The sequence below is a fragment of the Saccopteryx leptura genome, chromosome 8 (assembly GCF_036850995.1).
Source record: "Saccopteryx leptura isolate mSacLep1 chromosome 8, mSacLep1_pri_phased_curated, whole genome shotgun sequence".
NCBI lineage: Eukaryota > Metazoa > Chordata > Mammalia > Chiroptera > Emballonuridae > Saccopteryx > Saccopteryx leptura.
In genome coordinates this window covers 51,487,377-51,505,646 of record NC_089510.1, presented here as the reverse complement: position 1 = coordinate 51,505,646, position 18,270 = coordinate 51,487,377, and the positions used below count along the sequence as shown (strand labels likewise).

At 43.2% G+C, this 18,270-nt stretch overlaps 1 protein-coding gene across 1 annotated transcript; it reads right to left on the bottom strand.

The window, feature by feature from the left end:
• Window positions 1-1,247: 1,247 nt before the first annotated feature.
• CSTA (cystatin A) lies at window positions 1,248-16,497 on the bottom strand. Its single transcript, XM_066347457.1, has 3 exons — window positions 16,345-16,497; window positions 5,219-5,320; window positions 1,248-1,463 (listed from the first exon to the last, which is right to left on the bottom strand). The coding sequence occupies exons 1-3, from the start codon at window positions 16,408-16,410 to the stop codon at window positions 1,335-1,337; spliced, it is 297 nt and encodes a 98-aa protein (XP_066203554.1). The 5' UTR covers window positions 16,411-16,497; the 3' UTR covers window positions 1,248-1,334.
• Between the last annotated feature and the right edge of the window lie 1,773 nt (window positions 16,498-18,270).

Genomic DNA, 18,270 nt, shown 5'->3' with positions numbered 1-18,270 from the left:
CTCCATGGCCTTGCCTTAGGCACTAAAATAGCTTGGTTGCCAAGCAATGAAGTATGGCTCCAGATGGGAAGAGCATCCCTGGTAGGGGCTTGCTGGGTGGATCCTGGTTGGGGGACATACGAAAGTCTGTCTCTCTGCCTCCTCACTTCTCATTTAATTAAAAAAAGAGAGAGAGAGAGAGAGAGAGAGAGAGAGAGAGAGGAATGGCAATTAAATGAAACACATGGCTTTGAACTAGATCTTTTTTCAATAAAGGACACTCTTGGGATGACTAGAGAAATTTGATTGTAACCTGGGGATGAGATGCAGGCAAATGTATCAGAGTTAATATCCTGACTTGGATGGTTGTATTTCAATTATTCAGGAGACTATGCTTGTTTGTAGGAAATGCAAAATAAAGTAGCTGTTGGTGATGAGGCATCACTGTAGATAACTTACTCTCAAATGTCCAGGACAAAAACTTTTCTGCAACTTATCTGTAAGTTTGAGATTGTTTCAAAATATAAAGATATTTTGTAAAATACCTGATTTAAATTTGAAATGTGAGGCCCTGGCCGGTTGGCTCAGCGGCAGAGCGTCGGCCTGGCGTGCGGGGGACCCGGGTTCGATTCCCAGCCAGGGCACATAGGAGAAGTGCCCATTTGCTTCTCCACCCCCCCCTCCTTCCTCTCTGTCTCTCTCTTCCCCTCCCGCAGCCAAGGCTCCATTGGAGCAAAAGATGGCCTGGGCGCTGGGGATGGCTCCTTGGCCTCTGCCCCAGGCGCTAGAGTGGCTCTGGTCGCGGCAGAGCGACGCCCTGGAGGGGCAGAGCATCGCCCCCTGGTGGGCAGAGCGTCGCCCCTGGTGGGCGTGCCGGGTGGATCCCGGTCGGGCGCATGCGGGAGTCTGTCTGACTGTCTCTCCCTGTTTCCAGCTTCAGAAAAATACCAAAAAAATAATAATAATAATAATAAAATAAATTTGAAATGTGAGAGTGAAGATTGTGTGTCAGATTCTAAGCAACCACAGGGCCCTGATGGCTCATGGGATAGCCTGCCTATGGTGGGGATGGGAGTGGGGGGATGGTGGTAGTATCCTTTAGCCAGTTGCTTAGGCCTGACTAATTTTTACAAGATTTCCAGTTGATATCAATTTGTATGGAATTTCTGCTCTAAAATAATAACATTGATTTTGAGAAAGAAAAGGTAATTGCTATTTACTGCAACAGATAAGTAGTTGAGGAGATTAAATTTACTTAAAAAGGACTATTTTTTTTTTATGGTAGTTGCATTTATTAGCAGGGATCATTAATCAGTAGCCAGTGGAAGGAATCAGACCACGTTTGGAACATGTCGCTAAAAGCCAGTCAGCTCATCATCCTTGCTTTTGTCAGTCTGGTAACCAGTAAGTTTCAAAGACTGCTGTTGTTGAGGAAGAGGTTTGAATACTTTTATGTGAATATAAATATCTTGACCTACCCGCACCTGAAAGAGAAAAAAAGAGAAAAAAAAAAGAGGTTTATTTGCATGGCTCTATGACAATTGAGAAGCTATAGACCTCTGAAGACTTCACTGCATGTTTTTGTTTTGTTGTAAGTGAGTGAGAGGGAGCAAGAGAGAGAGAGAAGGGGAAAGACAGGCAGGAAGGGAGAGAGATGAGAAGCATCAACTCATAGTTGTTGCACTTTATTTGTTCATTGATTACTTTCTCATATGTGCCTTGACTGGGGGCTCCAGCTGAGCCAGTGACCCCTTGCTCAAGCCAGCGACCTTGGCCTTATGCCAGCAACCTTGGGCTTCAAGTCAATGACCTTTGGGCTCAAGTCAGTGACCATAGGGTCATGTCTCAATCCAGCAACCTCGGAGTTTTGCGCTTGGGTCCTCAGCATCCCAGGACAAGGCTCTATACACTGTGCCACCACCTGGTCAGGCCACTGCATGGTTTGTAAGGAACAGCATTCCTAGACTAACATTCTTAGACCTTTGGTTTTTATAATCTACCACCTTACTTTATGAGAGAAAGGGCAGGCTAAAGACATGGCAAGAGCCATCGATCCTAGGTGTATTTTATTGTATATTTTACTATAGTCTGGGCACAAATAAATTGCATTTCATTCTCAAAGGTGCACAGAGCAAGAAAACAAGTGATAACCTTTTTGGTGATTCTGACTCCTAAATTGGGACACTTTATTTGGCACATGATTTAAGAAGGGAGAAGAAACACAGAATTGTCCTAGAAAATTTGAGGTTTGTGGTTCTCATATCTATATTAGCATCTACTTTATAAATGCCCACTGGTAGGACTGAGCAGAGCAAAGGGGTGGACAGTTTTGTCTCCTTTCTAAGGTAAAGGGATCTTGCTGGGAAGTTATTGGTATGAAGATTGAAATCATAGTTTGAGCGTGACTCTGGGACCTAGAAAACCATGGTAAGAATTTCTATTTTTGATCTTGGTTGATACAATGAAAGTTTTGTCTTAGAATAATGTTTATTGTGCTTTGATGTTCCTTCCTAACCTAATTTTAACAAATGTCATTTATCAAATGTTTACTCTGAGTCAGACACTAAGATGAGCATTATGTAGACAAGATTATATTTACTTCTTATTGTGGGCCTGAAGAAAGGTGGAGCAATGATGGTTTTATAGATGCAGAAGCAGATTCAGGGAGATTAAGTAATTTTCCACAAATCTCTCAGCTAATAAGTAACAGACAGAGCCAATGTTCAGATCCAGACTCCAACACTTATGTTCTTTTCACTCTATGGTGTAACCCTTTAAAAGCATTTATTCTGTGCTTAGAACATGGCACCAGCCTTTGCATGTATTATTAGAGGCAGCACAGCCAATAGTTAATCATCAGACTCCCTGGGTTCAGCTTTTATAGTTGTGTGACCTTTGTTAATTATTTCACCTTCACAGGGCTCACTTGTCTCATCAGTAACACAAGACAAATAATCATACTTATTGAATAGCTTGGTTGAAAGGATTAAATGAGATAATACATGCCCAGTTCTTAGAATACTGCCTGGTACATTCTAAATGCTCAGCAGATTTTTGGTTCATTTATTCCACATAATACCCTGCAAAGTGGGTTATTATCTGCATTGTGCAGATAAGGCAATGGAGGCTCAGAGCAGATGAGGAGATGCAATGGCACAGGTTTTGACTAGTAGAACAAGTCAAACAAGGATTCAAAGCCAGGACCAAAGCTTATAATCCTTTCTTTTTTACCACCTGCCTCTTGATAAATCTACAGAGTGGCTCAGAGCAAAGGAATTAACAGCTACACTGACAGGAAATCTGAGGGAACGGGGTCAGTGGCTATTGCCTAGTAAGAAAAATGCGATAGAAGGAAGGAGGGAAAGAGGGTAGGGAAGGGAAGGGAAGGGAAGGGAAGGGAAGGGAAGGGAAGGGAAGGGAAGGGAAGAGAAGAACCATGGTTAAGACTGAGTGGGTGATCTTAAGGAAAGAAATTTTCAAGATAGTTCTTTGATGAGTTTTTTAAGAAAATACATGGTCTAATTGATAAGTGAAAGTTAGGCACTTAGATTAATTACAATTTATAAAAATAATTATCACAATCTTGATGGAGTATTTTTTATTGAACAAAATCATCTCTTCACTGGAAAGTGTTCTTCTCCAGCTGTGAAGAAAGCAGATTGTTCTCTGAGAGTAAGGCAGACAGACCCTCATGCGTGTGCCCCACCCTGGGGCCTGGCATAGTTCAGGAGCTCAAACTTGGTAGAACTGGGCTGATCCACTTACATAACTCAGTATTGTAATTTTCTTGTGCTGAGTTAGTTAGCACCACTTTATTTTCTTTGCTAAAAACATTTTTTTCTTTTTATTGTTTTATTGGGGTGATATTGATTTAACAAAATTATATAGGTTTCAGGTGCAAAATTCCACAAAATATCAGGTGTACACTGCATTGTGTGTTCACCACTCTAAGTCTCTGTCCATCACCATTTATCCTCCATATGTTCCTTCACCTCCTTCCACCCCTCTAAAAACATTAAAAATATTTTTCTATTTTAAGTAGTTGTTTGTTAAAGAGAAATATGCCAGACTTTGCCCTGTGTCACATAATTTAGTAAAGGTTAAGTCAATGCATTTGAATGTCTGTTATTATTTATTAAATCAGAGTTATCATCTTCTCAATACAAAAGGACAAAAATGGCTCCCACATATCTATGGTTGACTTGCTGAATTGGTTCCCCCTTAATAACTAAACACATTTTTTCTTTAGTTGGAACTGGATCAATACATCATTTAATTTTAATTTTTATCTTTTTTTGTATTTTTCTGAAGTTGGAAACGGGGAGGCAGTCAGACAGACTCCCGCATGTGCCCAACCGGGATCCACCAGGCACGCCCACCAGGGGGCGATGATCTGCCCATCTAGGGCATTGCTCCGTTGTGACCAGAATGATTCTAGCGCCTGAGGCAGAGGCCAAGGAGCCATCCCCAGCGCCCGGGCCATCTTTGCTCCAATGGAGCCTTGGCTGTGGGAGGGGACAAGAGAGACAGAGAGGAAGGAGAGGGGGAGAAGTGGAGAAGCAGATGGGCATTTCTCCTGTGTGCCCTGGCCAGGAATCGAACCCGGGACTCCCGCATGTCAGGCCGATGCTCTACCACTGAGCCAAGCGGCCAGGGCCCAACATCATTTAATTTTTGATATAAAATATTTTTAATGTTCTACGGCTTGAAACTATACCTTCAGTGCCACAAATTGAATCTATTTAATTGAGTTGCAAGAATTATTTAAATTATATTAATCAAAATGCAAAAAGGGCTGAGGTGGTTTAAATTATTTTCTCAGCTAATGAGTGAGGTCATGCCTTCGATCCACTTAGAATGGGACATCACAAAGCTCTGAGGGGAGTGAGCTTCAGAGCATCTGGCCTAGCCCAGGCGTCAAGCTCCCACTTCCCACCTGAGGCAGTCACAGCCATAAGCTGGACATGCTCTGAACTTTTATGAAACTTTTTCTATACAATTTCTGTAAATTAAGTTAAGAATAATATAAGATGTCTTTCTAAATTAACAAGGAAAAGATGATGTAAATATACTGCCCTCTATTAAATTTGAGAGGTTACTACTGGGGAAATATGCTAGGTGGGCATCTTGATTGAGGACAAGGGGAAGGAACAAAGTATATGGTAGAGGTGACAGGAAATACCACATAAAGGGAGAAATACAGTGTTTTTTAGTGCCAAAGTGAATGTTGAACTCCAACCTTAATGAAGTAATTTACTCCAGCCACCACTTGAGTTTTATATTCGACAGCTTCAAATTCTTCATAAGTCTCATTTGTTTCTTCTTCAAGCTGTGGTTTAACCTTAAAAAAAGAAAAGAAGAAGCAAATGATCAAAACTATATTAGGCTCCATTTATGTGATTTATACATCTTGGACCTCAGGTTCCCAAATAATAATAATGAGATCTATGAGATATTTTCACATTTCAAAGAAAGGAAATTCCTATATTTTTTGTTTTGGTATTTTTCCAAAGTTAGAAGCAGGGAGGCAGACAGACAGACTCCCACATGTACCTGACCGGGATCCACCCGGCATGCCCACCAGGGGGCGATGCCCTGCCCATCTGGGGCGTTACTTTGTTGTGGTGGGAGCCATTGTAGTGCCTGAGGTGGAGGCCATGGAGCCATCCTCAGCGCCTGGGCCGACTTTGCTCCAATGGAGCCTTGGCTGCAGAAGGGGAAGAGAGAGAGATAGAGAGAGAAAGAAGAGGGGGAAGGGTGGAGAATCAGATGAGCGCGTCTCCTGTGTGCCCTGACTGGGAATCGAATCCGGGACTTTCACATGCCAGGCTGATGCTCTGGAAGGGTGGAAAAGCAGATGGCCGCTGAACCAGCTGGCCGGCCAGGGCCAGAAAGTCCTATTTTTTAGTAAGATTACATAGGCTACTGGCCAGTGTTCTTAGCAGCTAGCTAGAGTGTTGGCCTGGTGTGTAGACATCCTGGGTTCGATCCCCTCTCTGGGCACACAAAAGAAGTGACCATTTGCTTCTCTCCCTCTCACACTCCCCGTTCTCTCTCTCTTCCCCTCTCATAGCCAGTGGCTCGATTGGTTCGAGTGTTGGTGCAGGCACTGAGGATAGCCCAGTTGATTTGAGCATTGGCCCCAGACAAGGATTGCCAAGTGGATCCCGGTTGGGGCGCATGTGGGAGTCTGTGTCACTATCTCTCCTCTTCTCACTTAAAGAAAAAGTTACATGGGCTAACTAAAATGTTAAATTTTTATCTGGCCTGTGGTGGTGTAGTGGATAAAGCACTGACCTGGAACTCTGAGGTTGCCTGTTAGAAACCCTGGGCTTGCCTGGTCAAGGCACATATGGGAGTTAATGCTTCCTGCTCTTCCCCTCCTTCTCTGTCCTCTTTCTTTCTCTCTCCCCTCAACCCCTAAAATGAATAAATAAATTAATTAATTAAAGGTAAAATTTTGTTGTGTTAGGCTGAATTTATATCAACTCAGTGTGGTGATATGGTTATGTAGCAATATGGTAACACTTTGACTGGCAAAGCTCTAGTAGTTATATACATCTTTGATTAATAAAAAAGGGAGAGCAATAATTACTACTTCATTTAAAATTTAAAAGAAAAATTCCTGACTCAAAATTGCAAAAATAGCATCCTATATCTCAAGGTCCTTAATTTAATCACATGTGCAAGTCCCTTTGCCATGTAAAGTAACGTATTTACAGAACCCAGGAAATTGGAGGCCCTCATTCTGTCTGCCACAGAGAAATAGAAGCTTAGATGCCAGAAGTCCCGAGCAGGGAGCAAGAATGTCTCAAACTCAATATGTAAACTGTTAGTCCAAGTTATCAGTGTAGGGTTTTCATTCCTGCTCTCAGCTGGGCCTCATATGTGAGCCTCCACCATGGTCGCTCTCACTCAATTTCTGCTAAAAGTAAAGCTTGAGTCTCTGCCCGGGTGGAGGACAGGTGATAGCTTATTGCAGGGTGTAGGACAGTGAGAGAGAAGGTTCTGGGGGCAGTCTACGTGCTCCTTGTACAGATCTTCCATCAGTCCTGCTGGTTTTAGCCCCGTGCTTTACTCTCCTCCTCGTCTGTTTCTGGTATTGCTTGTGCTAGGGGCGTTTTTGAGTTCTGCAGGTGAGTCTGCTTGCTTCTGGCTCAGACATTCCCCTTTCAGCTTAGGTTCTGCCTAGATGACTCAGTCATTTCTAATGTTCATCCGTGTAAGACTGGTAGTTGTGGCCATGCAGATTCTCATTGAATTCGGACAGACGGGAAAGGCACTGTGGAGCCAGAAAATGGTGGGCCATTCCGTTTATCAGAGTCTCACAGTGGGGGACGAGCAAGCAGGCAGGAAAAACCGCTTCTCTCTCTCAGGACTCATGAGCAAACAGGCCAGGGGGGGAAAAACCCCTTCTCCCGCAAACAGTAGCAATAATTGGCCCTCCCAATGGCGGTCAGCAATCCGCAAATTACAATCTGTGGCGCCGAGGGCAAGCACCTGCAGCCTTACATAGACTGTACACAGGAGGTGCTGCCCCGTGCTCAGGCACCAATCAGACAAAGTCCAAGAGAGCAAGCCTAACACACTTGTTTGCCCAACAATCTGTTTTCCATATTCCAAAGTTTTGTCAATATCTTTAAGGTGGTCTTTGCCTCTCTCCTGTTGTCTTTATATTTGTGTGTTTGTGCCCTTCCCCCTCAATTCGTTTCTATTATTTAGAGCGGAAAGGAAAATAAACGTGTGTGTTTGATACATCTTGCTATTGGGAAGGGGCCTCCCTGCCTTCACCGAAGCATCTCCCTGCGCACGCAGCTCCCGGCGGCCTCCGGCGCCTGAGTGTTCTCTCGAGGCCGTCCACTCCCTCCCGTCAGCCGGCAAACGTTTTGAATCTTTTTCTGCTGCTGCCTCAGTTTGAGAACCAGAACTGTTTTCAAAGATGAAGACATTTGCAAACCAGGTATTCAGACCACTTTTGAGGGGCAAACACTTCGTGGACTACCTGCCACCCATTTCTCCTCTTACCTTCAGCACACATGGGAAGAGTTTGATTGCTTCCTTTTTTTTTTTCTTTTTTCTTTTGTGTTTTTAAACGGGAGGCAGTCAGACAGACTCCCACATGCGCCCGACCGGGCGGGATCCACCCGGCACGCCCACCAGAGGGCGATGCTCTGCCCCTCCGGGGGGTTGCTCTGTCGCGACCAGAGCCACTCTAGCGCCTGGGGCAGAGGCCAAGGAGCCATCCCCAGCGCCTGGGCCATCTTTGCTCCAATGGAGCCTTGGCTGCGGGAGGGGAAGAGAGAGACAGAGAGGAAGGAGAGGGGAGGGGTGGAGAAGCAGATGGGCGCTTCTCCTGTGTGCCCTGGCCGGGAATCGAACCCGGGACTTCTGCACGCCAGGCCGACGCTCTACCACTGAGCCAGCCGGCCAGGGCTGATTGCTTTCTTGAGACAGAAAAATGAAGCTCCAAGTAAAGAAAGGAAGAAGAGAAATAGCGAGCAATAACCAAAAGTGGAGAGAGGTGCAGGAGGGTGCAGGAGAGGGAGGAGAAAAGTGGACAAGGGCGGAGAGGGAGGTTGAGTAAGGAAGGGGTTACTGTCCCCCTGCCCCGTCCTAACCCTCTTCGGCCACCATTGGGCACCACCAGGCAAGTTAGGAGCTGACATGGGAAGGGTTTGAACCTTTACACAAAACCCCAAATTATCTCTGTAAACCTCTTTTACAAATGAGGAACCCGAGGCTGTAAGGAGAATATGACTTAAGGCTGATGAATTACTAATTATAGTTATTTAAAGTTTTAAATTCCTTGCCTGACAACTTAAGTATCTGATTTATCTGTTGTAGTTATCTGGACTCCTTCTGGTTTCCAGTCTTTTGGTCACGTTTTTAGCATATATCAAAAGTTTTTTTATTTCTATCAGTCTTATTGAAATCTCTAACCTTTCCATTGTATCTCTGCAATCTGTAGATTAAGAATTTTCCATGAGAGAGGTGATTTCAATGGTCTCGGTTTGTTTTTGTAAGTACACTGGCACCTGTCAGAGCGTGTGCCCTGGATTAAGGTCCACTGTACTGTCGTCCCTCAGAATCCAAAGGGGACTGGTTCCCGGACCCCTGCAGACACCAAACCTGCAGAGGCTCAAGCCCCGCTCGCTCGTGAAAGGGCATCGTAGAGGCATGGTCTCCCTCCTGGAGAGAGCACTTTTCATTCCTCCTCTTTCCCCCCCACAGGCATGCATCCCCTAAACTCTAAGGGTCCCCATGAGACTTTCAACCAGGGGAGCCATGGGCAGCGGCAGCTTGTCACAGGCCAGCCCCCTGAGCCTGTCTCCAAGGCCCCCTTTTCTCTGACTTCCCAGTGAGCCAGGGCAGCCCCACCTGGGCTCTCTCCTGTGGCTTCTTCTATGCTAAGCCCTTCCTTGTTTCACTGTCCCCAGCCTTAATAAACCTACTCTCAAAATAAAAAATGAAAATAAAATGGCATAATATAGTATTTACATATAGACTGTATTTGCTTATAGGCTACACTACAGCATACTTCATCCGTGTGTTTTCAGCATTGGGCAGGTGCATGGCAAACTCCAGTTTTGCTTTTTGGAACTTTCCAGGATTTTCCCCCCCAAATATTTTAAATTTGTGATCGGTTGAATTTGTGGATGCAAAAGCTGTGGATACTGAGGACCTACTTACTCATTCCCTGTAGCCTTGCTTCCCCTTTCCAGTAAAACTGATTCGTACTGTTCCAGGGTTGGGTGTTATGAATGGGGGGTGATAAGGTGTAAGCTGAGGAGCAGGAAAAGGGCAGAGTAGGAAGAAGCTGGTCAGTGAAACCTGAAGTTTCAGAAAGCGGCTTGGTGCTGAACACCCCCCACCCAGGATAGGTGCTAAAAGGGTAAAGGTCAGCTTGGAGTGGTGGTCAGGAGTCTGGTGGAAAACAGGCGGACCTTACGCTTAATTAGCACAGTTGGTGTTCACTGTCTTTAGCCTGCCACGCATGGTGGTGGCGGAGGTGCTGGAAGAAACGGTGTAGATTTATTGCTTGATCCCCAGGCAGGGTAAGGATGCCAAGGAGGAATACTCGATAAAATACATTTACTCCAGAGCTGCCCAATCATTTCTTATTGCTGCAGAGCAAGAATCTTGGAGAATTGCTAGTTCTTTGGGATCTGAGGATTCCAGCCACAGTGCACCCAGACCCAGGAGTTTTCTTGTCTGTAATCATTCTGCAGAATCATTTCGACTATGCATAATTTAGGAGAGAATGTGGAAAGGTAATGATAGCAACATGGATAGACCTTATTTTGGGAAGTTTTACAAAGTCAGGAAAGAGAGTTTGGGTAGCAGCATGACGGTGCGATAGGGCTGTTAAGAGGTGGTTTGTGGACATTTGAGGGAAGGGGGAGGTATGGGAAAGGCGCCCGGTATGCAAGATTGATGGTGCCCGGCATAAGAGAGGAAGGGCTGGCTTGAGAAAGGAGGACAAAAGCTTAGACTGGAGGGAAGAATGAGATCAAGGGATAAGTAAATCAGGGCGTTCTTACACAGGATGGCTGCAATCTTCTAAGAGAGGAACCGAGACACCGGCTAGAGGGCCATGGCTTTGGGAGGAATGGAGGAACTGAGGAGACATAAGGTCCAGCTCCATCTCTGTGGGGCTTCTAGAAGAGGACCAGCAGGACATGACAAAAAGGATGTTCTGGCAGCCCCGGGCTTCTGTTGTGTTTGTTTGCAGGCATGAATTCATAGATTTATAATGGGTGAGTTTTTCTATGGTTTTGCATCTTCCTGAGCACAGTTTGCTGAACCTGGAGCAGAAGCTGTGGAAGAGGTAGTGGTAGCGGGAGTGAATTCTACTTGAGGATTGGAATGCTCGCGGGGTCCTGGAAATCAGGGGAGTGCAGAACAACCCATCGTAGGCCCCGGCTGGATGAATGATCTAGTGTGCCTGAGGGAGATGGGAGGCCGAGTGCCTGAAGGATTCTGGCATGGTTGAGTGGCAGGTCCTCTGGGTGTGGGACAAGTGACTGATAAGGAGGCTATAGTCAAAGAATAGGACACAAATTTGTGGGTGAGTGAGCATCAAGACATGCTAAGCTCCAGGGTGTGTCCACATGGTATGCAGATGGGGTGCTTGTGTGGTGTCCTGGAAGACAGAGCATGATCTGTGTGTACCAGGAATGGTATTCAGTAATCAGGTTTGACTTAAGGGAATGTGTGTGGGGGGGTGGGGTGGGGAGGGTGTTTTATGTATACGTACCTGTCCATGTGTAATAATAGCTCTTATTTCTAAAAATAACTATTGAAATAACATCTCTTTCCTGCCCATAAACATTGTCAGAATTCTCATTCAATGGCTTTTTTTCTTTCTTTTTTTTTTTTAACACATAGGATAGGTCAGCAAGAATAGTGCAGAAGCTGTTGCTAGTAGGGTCCTTCATATCTGGCCCTTAATTATATATACAGGGGGGTTGGGCAAAAGTAGGTTTACAGTTGTTCATATAAAATACAACAATTAATACATAAATAATAATACAAGAATAAACTCTGTGTTTCATATATTCACAACTACAAAATTACCTTTGCCCCACTCTGCATTATGTCCTTTCACGGGTGGGACATGTATGGCTCCTCATTTCCTGGTGTGTATCTCTTATCACCGATCTATTTTATAAATTCCCTTGAGGGCAGGGACTATCTTTATATCATTTATATCCCTTCTTTCCCTATAGCAATCCACACAGTACTGTGTATAATCAATGTTTTCTAAATGGAGAGACTAGGTTTGTGTTCTTGTCACACCCTGTATTCCCACATAGAAAAGCGGATAGTAGAGAGGTTTAGGCAGGATGCTCGAGTAATATAAAGAATCTTGGGAGAGGAGGGTTTTGCAGGTGCACTCTGGTCCCACGTCCCATTAGTGTTCTTTAGTACATGATTCCACAATTACCATCCATTCTCTGTTATCTTCAGAATGGGGAAACTCTTTTTTTTTCTGCCTTTAAAAACATTCATCTTCTGAACCCCAAGACCTTTGTTTGATCTTCTTTTTCTGACTCCACCCAACATCCTTCTTTCATTTTGATATCAAATTCCTTGAATATGCAGTTATCATCCTTCTTTGATGCTCCCCCCTCTCTGTGAGATGACCTCCCTGCTCTGTTTCCTCCCTCCCTAATGGGGTTCTTCCTTCAGTTGGCGTTCCTCCGAGAAGCGTTCTGATAAGAGCCGGGAAAGCTGAGGAACTTCAGCCCCTCTGAGAACACCTGCATTTTAACAGGTGATTTTTTTCAAATAGAAATATGTTTAAAAAAAAATAAAAAAGATAAATCTATAAGGTAATAACAGGTAGTAATTGTCTTCCCCGGGACTAGATATGTGATTACCAACACCAACACCTACCCACTCAGCAGGCCTTGCCTGTGGACCTAACTAATTCTGTAATCTTGGAGGTGTTGATTAAATTTCCTCACATAAAAGTGATTATAGTAACACTCGCCTCTTAGGGTTGTTTGTGGGGGAACAAAGAATGTAATTGACACGAAAGTGCTTCCTAAACTATAACATACTTCCAAATGAACTATTCCTTTATCTTCCAACACTTGGTTGGGAACTCTTCTCTAAGGCTCTCTCCTGGGAGAGAGGGAAGATAAATGGTCATCGGGAATTTAACACTGGAGAAGCCGACTGCCACACAGTGTTTATTCACCTGAAAGTAAGGAGCTCTGACAAGCAATCTCTAATGTCCTTCCTGGTCCAAAACTCATGATTATCAGAAAGTACTTTATTGGAGATTATTTTATACATTCCAGTATTTGTTTGTTTTTGAGAGAGAGAAAGATCAATTTGTTATTCCACCCATTCATGCTCTCATTGGTTGAATCTTGTATGCACCCCAACCAGGTATCAAACTTGAAACCTTGGACTATCAGGAGGACACACTAATAAACCGAGCTATCCAGTCCAGGCTGTTCAACAAATCTCAGTTTCCCTAAATGAATGGAAACTCCTTGAGGGCAGGAGCCATGTCTTGCAGCCCTTACCCACCTTCTATAATATTTAACACAGTGCTAGACACCTAAAAGATATTCGAGAAAGCACTTATTCATATTTATTTCTCATATTGGTGTACTAAACCCGAGGCCTGCCGCTTGTTTGCACAAAGAAGGAGTTTGCCACACCGTATCTCCCCAGTGTATCACCCTCCGTCCCACATCCTCCTCCACGTTCCTGTCACTGTGTGGTAGGAAAGGCAGGTGGGCAAACATCTGGAGATAGGCTGGCTTCTTAACTAAGTGGTAATTAACATCTTCGAATCTCAGCTTTATCATCTGAAAAGTGGGCACGATGCCTTTCTTCCTCGCCTCAGAGGTTACAAAGATCAAACGAGAAGTTGAATGGAGGGTAGAGCTTTTAAAACTGCAAAGCACCTTTCTGGGGCAAGGTAGCTACTGTAAATATTATATCTAGCTTTCATTCTACCTTTCTGATAGGATTGGACCATGAGACACACTGCAAGAAACACACTGTGTGTGTGTGTGTGTGTGTGTGTGTGTGTGTGTGTGAGAGAGAGAGAGAGAGAGAGAGAGAGAGAGAGAGAGGGGAAAGGAGAGAGATGAGAAACATCAACTCGCTGTTGTGCCACTTTACTTGTTCATTGATTGCTTCTCATATGTGCCTTGACCGTGGGGCTATAGCAGACCGAATAACCCCTTGCTTGAGCCAGAGACCTTTGATCTCAAGCCAGATGAGCCCACACTCAAGCCAGTGACCTCGGGGTTTCAAACCTGGGACCTCAGCATCCCAGGTCAATGATATATCCACTGTGCCACCATGGGTCAGGCAATATACACTTTCAAATTAATTTTATAATTTAAGGTGTGGCTCACAGATGGGTGTTATTAACACTGCAAGGCCTTGCCATAGCTTTTTTAAAAATCGATTTAAATTTATTGTGTTTATAAATAAACACAAGCGTCCCATCGAATACATCTGCCATAGCTTTTTATTAAAAAAGTTCTTGCTAATTAAGACAGGCTTTTAAAAGTCACTAAAAATGGAAAGTTTTTGTACCCTCTATATTTTAAGTCTCTATTTCCCATTCCCCTTACAACTCTGGTCTGTGGAAAGTGCAGGGGGATTTTCCAGGGTCAGGGATGAATTCAGGCAAAAATTTGAAGTAAGCAATTGTGACGCCTCACCCATGCATATTTCTTTCTTGCTTTCATGTAATTTTAATGCAGGTTATCTTTAGTCCTTACAGCTCTGAAATTGGTAGGTCAAGAGATGTTCTCTTCATTTCACGAATGAAATTAAGAACTTCTTGGCAGCACTTTGAGTTTGGAAAGCCAATCACCCATAGGTCTCCTAGGATATCATGTATCTCTGAGCCCGTAGGCAAGTGAAGTCATGGACAGCAGCATGGGTCTCACCTGGGAGCTGGTTAGAAATGCAGAACATCAGGCTCATCCCAGACCTACTGAGTCCGAACCTGCATTTCAGCAAGCCCTCAAGGCAATTCATGTGCACAGTCAAGTTTGAGAACACTGACTCTATGCAAGGATTTAAGTGACGTGTTAATTTAATCACTTAATATTATATTCTCCAAGAAAAAGGAAGCTTCAAGGTAAATAGAAAAATAAACAGCCCTGGCCGGTTGGCTCAGCGGTAGAACGTCGGCCTGGCGTGCGGGGGACCCGGGTTCGATTCCCGGCCAGGGCACATAGGAGAAGCGCCCATTTGCTTCTCCACCCCCCCCCTCCTTCCTCTCTGTCTCTCTCTTCCCCTCCTGCAGCCAAGGCTCCATTGGAGCAAAGATGGCCCGGGCGCTGGGGATGGCTCCTTGGCCTCTGCCCCAGGTGCTAGAGTGGCTCTGGTCGCGGCAGAGCGATGCCCCGGAGGGGCAGAGCATCGCCCCCTGGTGGGCAGAGCTTCGCCCCTGGTGGGCGTGCCGGGTGGATCCCGGTCGGCACATGCGGGAGTCTGTCTGACTGTCTCACCCCGTTTCCAGCTTCAGAAAAATACAAAAAAGAAAAAAAAAAAAAAAAGTGGAAAAAGAGAAATAAACAAATGAACACTTGGAAGATAAATATTTAGCCCCAAAGAATGAATGATAGCATTCCAGGTGTCTGACCTCTTAGAGGGCTTTCTTAAGGGCCTAACACAGAAGTTCCCATCTCATCCACTTACACAAGAAACTGATCTTTTTGGATAAACAGTGTCACAGAATGAAGTTTCAGAGAGAAAAAGCAAGAAAGAATGATACAAGAAAGTAGAAAATGATACAAGCTTAAAATAGTAAATTTATATTTTTTCTTTTCATAAAATATGTCATATAGTACATTTTTATATGAGTGATGGCTAAACAAACAACACTTAGAAATAAATGTATTAACTTGCTTGGAAACATTTAAAGTACTGTTTTCACCGTAATCAATTTTGGAATCACCATAGACTATTCCACTTCTCCTTTCTATTAGTTTGATCATCTTCTAAATACTAAGAGACTAAGATATTTTCTGTTTGGTCAAATTTGTAGGAAGTTTTTAAAGTGGATTGGCTTTATGACATTGTTTTTTATTTTAAAAAAATTCCCTGCAGTACATTTGAAGTCTAGTTGGTCAAACTCTTAACAATCTCAGACTTTAACTACATGTTGGCTCCACTTGGTGAAATTAGAAATGTTTCATCAGAAACTGAATTAGGTCCTGGCCAGTTGGCTCAGGGGTAGAGTGTCGGCCAGGCATGTGGATATACTGGGTTTGATTCCTGGTCAGGGCACACAGGAGAAGAAACCATTTGTTTCTTCACCCCTCTTCCCCACCTCTCTGCCTCCCACAGCCATGTCTCTATTGGTTCGAGCAAGTTTGCCCCTGGGGCACTGAAGATGGCTCTGGGGAGTCTCCCCCTCAGGTATTAAAAATAGCTCAGTTTCTGAGCAATAGAGCAATGGGCCCAGATGGGCAGAGCATTGTCCCATATGGGGCTTGATGGGTGCATCCCCATTGGGGTACATGCAGAAGTTTGTCTCTCTGTCTCCCCTTCTCTCACTTAATAATAGGAAAAAAGAAACTGAGTTAGAAATTCTAGAATCATGCATTATAAAACCTTTAGAGATGATCTAATAAAAATTCTTCTAGAAATGGGGAAACTGAGGCTCAGAAAAGAGATGTGACTTGCTCAAGATCACTCTCACAGTTGGGATTATTAAAAATTTCATCTAAAAAGATTTTTAGTTGTAAGAAAGCCTGAATAAAATGACACATTTTCCAGTATTCTGGTATTCAGTTTCATCCACATACTTAACACAGGGTCAACTTAGGAACTAAGATTTTGGATCAAACCTTTCCATGGGCTGCATCAACTCACCTCATTGACTATGTCCTGGATTTCTGGAGTGGCGGGTTTGGCTTTAGTTAAACCTCCAGGCATCATTTTGGCTAATTGCTTCTTTGCTGGGCAGGCTACCGGAACTGAAGTGATCAGGTAAGCGTGGAGACTCCTGTTTTAAAAGTGGGTGTTGTTCACAGGCTCCGCCTATAGAATGTTTTATTTTTTACAGAGCAAAAGGCACAATGAAAATGAGTATGCCTTGAGACAAGTCTTCCTGCTTCGTCAATAAAATAGCTAACAGGAATTTGGAGGAATGAGTGGCTGAGGGTGAAAAAAGTGGGTGTGCACAAGGAGTCATGTAGCAAGAGTCACACTTCCCTACATTCTTTAACAATGGTTCCATCCTGTTGCATCTGAAGTGTGAAATCTGAAGCCACAGCCAGAGTTTCCCAATGTTTTAAAACCTCTTACACAAAGTTTTATTGATTAAAATTTTTTTTTTATTTGTTGATTTTAGAGAGAGAGGAAAAGTGAGACATTTATGGGTTGATTCTTATATGTGTCCTGACTGGGGATTGAACCCTCAACCTTGGCATTTTGAGGTGATGGTCTAACTAACTGAACTACCAGGCTGGGGCTCAAAATTTTATTTTATAAAGGAATGTTTATTAATAATGTCAAGACTGATTATTTAGACTTTACTTGACTTTATAAAGAAAGCAAAAGGATTTATCTGGAGAACAATGGCTGAATAATTGTATTTTACATTTATTTACATTTCTAAAACTGTTTAAAATACAAAAACATAAAAAATAAAATAAACATTTATATGCCTATTAATTAGAATGAAAACTTTTAACATTTTGTCATTTTTGCTTTCTTTTATTGTACTTGTTTTTAAGAAATAAAATATTACAACCCCTCCACCCCTACCCTAGAGAGAAACTGCACTGTGAGTTTGGTATCCTTTTAGCTTATTTTTATACTTTGACTTAGTGTGTTAAAAAAAAGATTTAACTAACATATTTTATATTATGCTTTTTTTTCTATTCTACATGCTTTTTTTTTTTTAAATTTATTTATTCATTTTTAGAGAGGAGAGAGAGACAGAGAGGGAGAGAGAGGCGAGAGAGACAGAGAGAGAAAAGGGGGGAGGAGCAGGAGGCATCAACTCCCATATGTGCCTTGACCAGGCAAGCCCAGGGTTTCGAACCGGCAACCTCAGCATTTCCAGGTCAACGCTTTATCCACTGTGCCACCACAGGTCAGGCCAACATGCTTTTATCATTCCATGTTGATACACAGATACATCAATCTAATTCATTTCTTTTTACTTCATCCTATGATAGATCTATCTAGCTATCATTTCTATTCTATCTAATTGCTATATGCTTTTCCATATTATACATACTCATTCCCTTATTGATGAAGATTATTCTTGTTTCTAGTTTTTACCTTTATAAAGATATTGCCCCTTTTGTATATGTATGAGGGCTCTGCAGGCAACTTTCCGTATCTAAAAGTAAAATTGTTGTTTGTGTGAATATTTATTTGTATTATTTTATTCAATTTTTGAAATATGTAACACATACACATGATAAAAATGTTCAAAAGGAACAAAACAGTTTACAATATAAGAAATTCTTCACTCTATTCCTCAGCCATGTTCTATCTCCAGAGACAACTACTGTCACCAGCTTCTTGTAGCTTCAGCGATATTCTTTATTGATTGATTTTAGAGAGAGGGAGAGAGAGAGAATCATCCATTTGGTGTTCCACATATTTATGCATTCATTGGTTGATTCCTGTATGTGCCTTGACCAGGGATTGAACCTGCGACCTTGGCATATTGGGATGCCACTCTAACCAACCGAGCTACCCAGCCAGGGCAAGATATTCTTTACTCATAAAAATATGTAAATAATTAACTACATATCTACATATATACACATGTGTAGATAC

Excerpts from the sequence above, each read along its gene's own strand:
- CSTA (XM_066347457.1), bottom strand. The coding sequence starts at position 16,410 with ATGATGCCTGGAGGTTTAACTAAAGCCAAACCCGCCACTCCAGAAATC. Across the intron at positions 5,321-16,344 it reads TCCAGGACATAGTCAATGAG|GTTAAACCACAGCTTGAAGA; the intron begins GTGAGTTGATGC and ends TCTTTTTTTAAG. Across the intron at positions 1,464-5,218 it reads GAGTAAATTACTTCATTAAG|GTGCGGGTAGGTCAAGATAT; the intron begins GTTGGAGTTCAA and ends TTTCTCTTTCAG.